The following is an 8,831-nucleotide window of genomic DNA, read 5'->3' on the forward strand; positions in this document are numbered from 1 at the left end:
GACAACGGCCCTAGCGAATCTTAAAGCTGCAAACAATCCATTGGCCAGGGACATCGACTGAGACATTGTAAAAACTCAGTCGACTGAGTTTTAGCACATCCGTCAAAGAATTGGTAAATCTTGTGTTCCTAACTTTTACATCCAAACAAGGAATTATATAAACCCGTCGTAACAGAAAAATAGCAAAAACCGATTTTGCTAAAAATCCTCCAAAAGCCTGTTTCCTATAATCTCACAACTAATTCTCATTATTCAAACAACCACTTAATGTTGTAGAGCAAATTTAACATCACCAGAGAACCATGGGACTATGTGGCTGTAGCAAAATTTGCATCAGCAAATGCTTTTTTTTACATCACCAAGTGCTCTAATTGATTTGTTGGAGTTGGAGATTTTTTATGATGAAAATACTACTTTTGGTGTATCATCTACTGGACATGCTCTTAATCCGCATACAAAATCATGTACACACACCCGTGCATGCTTAAAACATTGCCTGGCGCTCGATCGCTCATGGGCAGCTTGGCGCCCACCATCTGCCACTACCAAACAATGAACATCAATTCCATAACAACTAACGATTTCGTCTTTACTTCTCCCTAAAAAAATCATAATCATTTTCCACGTGGTCGTCGAAAGCCGCTTACATATGGGCCCCCTGCACACGGAGCGCACACAAAATTCCCTTCGGTCTCTCTCCGCCTAAGCTTTCCTCCTCGCCTCCTCCGCTTCCACCTAATTCGCGCGCGCCTCCGGGCTTCCTCCGCTCCTCTCCCGCCGTCCCTCCAGCGAGGAGTGAGGGCGGGCGGGCGGGACGACCCAGGCGGCGGCGGCGTCATGGAGGCAGCGGAGAGAGGCGGCGGGGCACTGCCGCTTGCCGTGCGGGAGCTCATCGCCGGCGGGGTCGCCGGTGGCGTCGCCAAGTCCGCCGTGGCGCCGCTCGAGCGCGTCAAGATCCTCCTCCAGGCACGTATGACCGATCCTCTATCTCCAGCGCAATTCATTCCGGCTCCTGATTACGCTCTCTCAGGATGGGGAATGCGATTCCTGAATATGCTCTATATCCTCGTCGAATGTTCCCGTGACATATTTTGCTACAATTTTAGATGCGATTTTGTGAGGTTGGTGTTACCAAAGAATCTTGGACGGTCGGCTCTCTGTCAGAGGAGGGCGCATGCTCCTCTTTCTTGCTAGGTTATGCAGTTCTTGTCGCCCGAAATAATGCAGCGAGGGTTTTGAGTCATCATCGTTAGATGCTTTCTAATGTGATAAGCTAGGCGGTAGCATTCGCATTCTCTCCTGGGTATGTGATTTAAAATTCGCACATGATCCTTAGATGGTTTATACTGTTACAGAGCATGTGCAGAATTCGGTACAAGTGTTTTGCAGGTTTTGGCATGGTTCTTTGCAACTTTGTTTTGTCGAAATATGCAATCTGAGAACTATTTGTATTGAACTATTTATGGATAAATGTCTTCAAGTGTTTGACACAAGTATGTGATGTATTAGAGTAGACACATACTACAAGTTAGGTGTGGATTTATTCAAACTGTGACCTCAGTTAATTCCTGCTCTCAAGGAAATTAAGTTCGGACCACTAATAAATGCAGATTTGGAAAAAATAAAATTGAGAATTGTTGACTGTTAAATTGTAACCGAGGTTCTAGGTTGAGAAGCATTGGTATCCTCCTCAGTAAACTCTTGCTTCCTGAACTACTGCTTGATCGCAAACCCTATTTATGCTTAGCTCCAACAGTATTATTGAGTATATAATGATGAGATAAGGCAATGTCAATTCTTGAAATGAAAAACTTTGTAAGGAAGAAGTCCCTGGGGCTACTATTTTTTTTTCTGGGAGGGGAACACTCATTGGGTATTGGTCAGAAAATCATGGTCTAGAAATATATTTGGAAGGAAAAAGGGCCTAGATTAGCAAACATCTGTGATTGAACTGATGTTAACATGGAGTACTGCTAGTATATTTCTACTTTTGCAGTAACCTTGGATGAAGAGGATTAGGTTGTGGTCATGAAGAATATAATAATCTAACTAACTCTATGCAAAATGGAATCCCATGGGGATTTTCACACAGCAAAATTGGTCCCAACTTGAGTTACCTCCTGGCCAAACCATAATAATTCCAAATCACATGGTGTGCAACTGAAGAATGTTGCATTATGAGTTTTTCAAACAGCAGCATAAATTATCTGTTTTTTATGATCCTACTCTTAAACTGGTCATAGATCAAATGAGTAAACAAAAATAATTATATTCTCAGTTTCAACCACTTTGTTGGCACGACTTTGACATTTATGCTTGTACAGAACCACCTCCTTGCAACTTTGCATGGTAGTTGTTTAACTCTCGTATGGTTAAAATTTTCTGTTGGTGGTTTCAGACTAGAAGAGCAGAATTCCGTGGGTCTGGATTGGTTGGATCGTTTCGGACAATCTATCAGACAGAAGGTCCCTTAGGGTTTTACAGGTTTATTGCTTCTTAGTATATACGTAACAAATGTAGCCTAGCAATATATACTTGTATAGTGCAAACTTAAGCTGACTTTTGAATTGCTTTTCATAAGGGGCAATGGTGCCAGCGTTGCTAGGATCGTTCCTTATGCAGCTTTGCATTACATGGCATACGAAGAGTATCGCCGATGGATCATTCTTGGTTTTCCTAATGTTGAGCAAGGGCCTGTTCTTGATCTAGTGGCCGGATCAATAGCTGGAGGAACAGCAGTCGTATCCACATATCCGCTTGATCTGGTTCGCACAAAGTTGGCTTATCAGGTTAGCTTAGTTCTTGTGTCCTTAACTGCAGAGGAAAACAATACTTCTCCAGTATGGTTCTATAAGTTCGCTTTTGATGTTGTTCTATGAAATAATATAACAGCAACGTTTTTGGGTGATACTGATGTTGCTGTGTTTGAGTGGATCTGTCTAGCTACTAGTTTGCTCTTAGTCTTATATGAGTATAGACTCATTTCGTTCAGTTTGTGGTACTGTACTGTTCAACTCAGCACTAAGTGATTAATAATCAGCTGCAGGTCAAAGGTGCAGTGAACCTCAGTTTAAGAGAATCTAAGCCCTCCGAACAGGTTTATAAAGGTATCCTTGATTGTGTGAAAACAATATACAGGCAAAATGGCTTGAAAGGCCTATACCGTGGCATGGGTACGCTATATTTTTTGTAATTCCAAATTTTGCTCAAGGCCAAGATTTCATTCTTGGGACAAAGGGCTTTGTTGTTATTGCCAAGATTTCATTACGTTGCTGTATTAACTAACTTCTTGTCCAGCTCCATCATTATATGGAATCTTCCCTTATTCCGGTCTTAAATTCTATTTCTATGAGAAGATGAAGACTCATGTTCCTGAAGAGCACAGAAAAGATATCATACCGAAACTTGCTTGTGGATCAGTTGCTGGTTTGTTAGGACAGACAATAACGTATCCCCTTGATGTTGTTAGGCGGCAAATGCAGGTATAATTACCTTCGTTGTTTGTGGTTGTTAAACATCTTGGTTGTTCTAAAGAAGATTTTGATGCATTGGTTTTAGGTTCAGGCGTTCTCATTGTCCAACCTCGTGAAGGGGAAAGGAACATTTGGAAGCCTTGTTATGATAGCGAAACATCAAGGTTGGAAGCAACTGTTTTCAGGACTATCTATCAACTATTTGAAGGTGAGACACTTATAACACTAGTAACTAGTAATTGTGTACGCCCATTGTACATTAATATCAGGCAAGATATTAATTGATTCTTAATTGTATTGCATGTTATTAGGTAAGATGTAAATTGCATGTTAATATTAGATAGGATATAGTTACTCAGTTAACGCTGACATTGATATTAGGCATGATATTAAGGGAGGGCTGTAAATGTGTCTAGCGGTAAACATGTTTAACGTTAAACACCAGAGTGACGTAAACCATTGGATAGACATAGACGCGGTTGAACGGTTAAGATTTGTTGAATTTATGCAACTCGCTCAGATATAGATAATTAATTGTCGTTAAAATGCCCATCTATTTGCTGACGACAAATGTAGACATGTGGCTGGAACACAGCAGTACCCGTTTGTCGTCAGTGTGGGCAGCCTTGTACTTATTATAAAATTTTTAAAAAGGCTGGCCTATAACTTCTTGAGTGTACTGTCATTCCAAATCTCCACATTCCTTTGTTCATTTTGCACTTGTGCTGTTATGTCAATTTATTAATCGACTAGGCTCAGATTTTCTTGGCTCGGAATATTTCATTAACAATTGTTGCTCCCTCTATGTGATCATGCTTTAAGAAGTTCTAAATCGGAATATTCAGTGTATTTTTGTCTTGTGTCTATTTTATAGGTAAAATTAGTCCCATGCTTAACAACTATTGATGTATATAGTTATGCACATTGCATATGTAACATGTGTCTTCTTTGAAGTACAGTTTGTGTTCAAGGTGAAAGCATAATTTTTCTTAATTTCTCCTTTTTTTTACAGGTCGTCCCATCAGTAGCCATAGGGTTCACTGTTTATGACTCGATGAAGGATTGGCTTAATGTTCCATCTAGAGAGCAGGCAGCTGTGGTTGTCCCTGTGTTGTCAGAAGACGGAAGTAATGCTGCCCCTGTTCACTCCAGTTAGAACTACTAGTTACCGTTTCTGGTGGCGCAACGCCTTAGTGCCTTATATTCAATTGGCATGTAGGATGTAGCATAGTATTCTTTCTTGGAGCTGCACCCTTGCAGTTCTTAGGCTCGTCTCGTATAGTACAAATAATAGCTCTACCCTTCAATAAGCCCATAAGCAGCAGCTGCAGATGCCAAAAAAGAGAAGGTCTCGACTTTTATCAAGAGAAGTAGAAGTAGAGGTACTGAGGTAGAATTCCTTCCTGTCGAAGAAAGGTAGAATTCCTTGCTGTAAAGAAAAGCAAGTATAATTCCTTGCATCTTAGTATTGATTATTGTGGAAATTCACATTGTAATAGTTTCTGTATAAATGATCGGATAGTTTCTACCAACATGTAAACTTCTTGGTGAAGTCAGAATTCAGAGCCTTTTGCTGCCTCTGCCTATTGTAGTATGGGACCGGCTATACACAAGTCCCTGAAAATTTATTTTGGGTAAGCCGATTTTCTGAGCCATTAGATTGAGATCTGACAACTGTCCTCCTTTCTTCTTCCTCCTACAAAATCGACTTGACCAAGTTTTAAATGCAGTCAACTTTTGCGTTGTAGTATTACTTCTGATTTTTGCAGAACCAGGCTCTCTTATAAGGGCATGTACAATGGTTGATAACATAATTTTATCTTAAGTTTTGCATGTAATTTAGCGATGATAAAAATATATGTTTACAATGGATCATCTCTTAGTCTTATCTTCAATAATTAGTTATTTCTAAAAATATGGTGAGACATTGTTTTAAGAGGTCATCTCTTGTCTTATTTTAAATAAGAGAAAACAAGCCTTTTCTTATGATTTCTCTCTCCTCCACCGCATCATTTATCCTACGTGGCATTGCTAGGATAAAACCATTATACATGCCCTAACTTGTTCTTCCATGTGGAGCTCTCAACCACGGTCCTAGCAACCCGCAAGGGTAGAAGTAACATAATTGCTTTAAAACGTAGTTGCGCTTTTTCGTTGTCTCAAGCGCACGCTCTTATCCCCCGTCTCTCCCTCACGTGGTCCTAATGGATAATGAAAATAAAACCAACAAGGAGTCCACGGAGAGGACTTGACATGTAGGAAAAGCACATGTACTAAAAAACACTTCGATATGTGTTTGTCATAGTAGATCACATTTTCTGTCATGCATGTACATTCATGACGATTTTGTGACAGAATCAAGACAGTCAAACATGTGTTGTCGTAGAAGTGTTCCATGACAGTACCAAAATTATCATCACTGAAGTGTCCATTTCCATGACGATAAATGACGCATTATGGAAGTGCTTTCATCAAGGATAACCGACACGTGTCATCCACCGTAACAGGTCGCGGTTAAGCTATCAGGTCTAGTTTTAGATCCGATAACCCCTTAACAGCAACGATCAATGACGATTTTCCACGTGTAAAAATCTCATTGGCAGAAGGAACCACGTGTCAACTCCGTGATTGGACAGATGTCATCCGGCCAATGGATGGGACGCGCCTATGATACGTCGACACGTGGCTTGGCCCAACAGTGGTCCATTTAGGTCAAAAGGTTGGCATGTTTGACTTGATCAAAAGGTAGCGGGCTGGGTCACAAAAGCCTGTAACGGCTTGTTCGCATATAGCCCATTTACAGCCCACTAACTCGTGACCCGTTATGGCCTATCCGAATTAGGCCCAGCAGCGTCATCTGGGCCCTCCAATATGATTCTAACCCGTCGTAACTTCCGACCCATGTATGGCCCATGATGTCCTTCGGCCCATATGAGGCCCTTTGTAAATCAGAGCCTTTTAAGGGCCCGTGGTGAAACTGACCCATAATAAATAGTGAATTGCTTTACACCCATTAACCACCCATTATTCCGTTGGGTCGTTTCCATCCCATGTTACCTTTTGGCCTTCTAAGGGCCCATTTATTCTTGGGCTCATTTCCAGCATACGATTACTTACGGTCCGTTACTAGCATGTTCCGCTGATGGGCCAAATTCAGCCCGTGGTTACAGTCGGCTCGTTTGTGGTCCGTTAATCCAGTGGGCTGTTTTCATAGCGTCATCTAATACTGCCATTAATGACATGTTATGCCTGTCGATAGAATTAAGCCCGTTATACATATTGGATGTATGAATTGCATGATGTATTGATTCAGTGCAATGTGCACGGTATATATAAGTACAAGGTGGGGCCTCTACCTCAATCTATACAACAAACTAGAGAGGTAGGCCTAGTCAATATACATGCACAAATAACATACTCAACACCCCCCGCAGTCGAAGCAGCACCGCAGCTGACGCAAAGACTGGACCGGAACTCCTCAAAAGACGCCGTAGGCAAGCCCTTGGTCATGATATCGGCAAATTGTTCGGAAGTAGGGACGTGTAAAACACGAATATGGCCAAGAGCCACCTGTTCCCGAACAAAGTGAATATCCAACTCAATATGCTTGGTCCGACGATGATGTACCGGGTTAGCGGAGAGGTAGACCGCCGAGACATTGTCGCAGTAGACCACCGTGGCACGGTCAACAGGGCAGGAAAGCTCCTGAAGCAGCTGGCAAAGCCATGAACACTCGGCGACGACGTTGGCCACTGCACGATACTCAGCCTCAACACTGGAACGAGAGACCGTAGGTTGCCGCTTGGACGACCACGAGATAAGTGAGGATCCAAGGTAGACACAATAGCCCGAAGTGGAACGACGAGTGTCAGGACAGCCCGCCCAGTCTGCATCGGAGTAGGCGGTGAGGGCGGTGTCGGCGGAGGCGTGAAGCGTGACGCCAAGATCCATAGTGCCACAGACATAGCGGAGAATCCTCTTGACGACAGCACAGTGAACGTCTCGAGAAGCATGCATATGAAGACACACCTGCTGCACGGCATACTGGATCTCCGGTCGAGTGAGGGTGAGGTACTGAAGAGCACCAACAATAGACCGATAGAAAGCAACATCCGAAGCAGGAGAACCATCCGTGGCAGAAAGCTTGGCCTTCGTATCAACAGGCGTAGCGGCGGGCTTGCAGTTAAGCATGCCGGCGCGCTCCAGGAGCTCGTGAGTGTACTTCCGCTGATGGAGGAAGAAGCCATCCGGACGGCGCACCACCTCGACACCGAGGAAGTAGTGCAAAGGGCTCAAGTCCTTGATGGCGAACTCAGCGCGAAGACGAGCCATGAGCTGACTGAGGAGACCAGCCGTACATGCCGTCAGGATGATGTCGTCGACATAGAGCAGCAAGTAGGTCGTGTCTGCGGTTGTGGGTATCCTCCGTACGGCTGCGGAGCCGCGTATTACGCCTGGTGCGCCGGTGGGCGCGACAGGGGAAGCATCGGTGCAGGAGCCCGTGGAACCGGCATGGTGTATGCATGGACGACACCGGTCCAGGGGTTGTAGCCGGAGGCCCATGGGGGCGGCACCTGGAGCTGCTGCGGCGCCTAAAACTGCTGCTGTTGTTGGCCAGCTTGCTGCGGCTGCTGCCGCGGACCGCCGCGGTGGCCACCGCGGCGCTTTTCAGCGGGAGGAGCGGGGGGCGCGGGTGGGCCGTACGGCAGTGGCAGGAGCCCCGGCTCCTGGGGCGCCAGAAAATGCGCCTGATGACGTTGCTGGGTTGCCGGGGCAGCGGGAGGCACCAGAGGCCCGCCGCGGGTGGTGCCGGCGGTGAGGGCGGTGTGGATGGCGCGCATCTTCACTTGCTTCATCCGCCGCTCCTCCAAGCGGAGATATGCAACGAACTTGGAGAAGGACGGGTTGGGGATGAGGTTGAGGTTCCCCGCGGCATTGCCGAAGTCCTCATTGAGCCCGGCGGTGAGCGTGCTGAGGAGGAGGTCATCATCGACCTTGGCGCCAATATCGCGAAGCTCGTCAGCGAGAGTCTTAAGGCGGCGACAATAGTCGTTGATGGAGGTGTTGTCCTGATGACACCCAAAGAACTCTTGCTGTAGAAAAACGCGACGCTGGAGCTTGTTATCGGTGAAGAGCCCGTTCATCTTGGTCCACATGGTGCATGCATCATCACCGTTCATCACGACCGTCTGGAAGAGGTCGGGCGTGATGGTGAGGAAAAACCAGTGGATGATCATGGTGTCGATGGTGGACCAGTCATGAAACTCGGGGACGAGGCTGGAGTCGACGGTGCCGTCCACGTGGTCCATGAGATGATACTCCCGGAACACGAGGGAGAAATACGTCTTCCACGCATGG

General features: G+C 45.2%; 1 protein-coding gene across 4 annotated transcripts; it reads left to right on the forward strand.

Moving 5' to 3' along the window:
- Positions 1 to 684: 684 nt before the first annotated feature.
- Positions 685 to 5,152, forward strand: LOC125512429 (Mitochondrial substrate carrier family protein). Of its 4 annotated transcripts, none has more exons than XM_048677528.2 (7): positions 685 to 966; positions 2,399 to 2,484; positions 2,582 to 2,789; positions 3,041 to 3,173; positions 3,298 to 3,482; positions 3,565 to 3,681; positions 4,486 to 5,152. In XM_048677528.2, the coding sequence occupies exons 1-7, from the start codon at positions 838 to 840 to the stop codon at positions 4,627 to 4,629; spliced, it is 1,002 nt and encodes a 333-aa protein (XP_048533485.1). In that variant the 5' UTR covers positions 685 to 837; the 3' UTR covers positions 4,630 to 5,152. The 4 variants fall into 4 exon arrangements, with proteins under 4 accessions (XP_048533485.1, XP_048533486.1, XP_087383778.1 ...); XM_048677529.2 differs by having other exon boundaries at positions 3,047 to 3,173; XM_087527652.1 differs by having other exon boundaries at positions 687 to 966; positions 3,559 to 3,681.
- Positions 5,153 to 8,831: the final 3,679 nt, after the last annotated feature.

Source organism: Triticum urartu, chromosome 6A (assembly GCF_056163025.1).
Source record: "Triticum urartu cultivar PI428250 chromosome 6A, HENAU_Tu73, whole genome shotgun sequence".
NCBI lineage: Eukaryota > Viridiplantae > Streptophyta > Magnoliopsida > Poales > Poaceae > Triticum > Triticum urartu.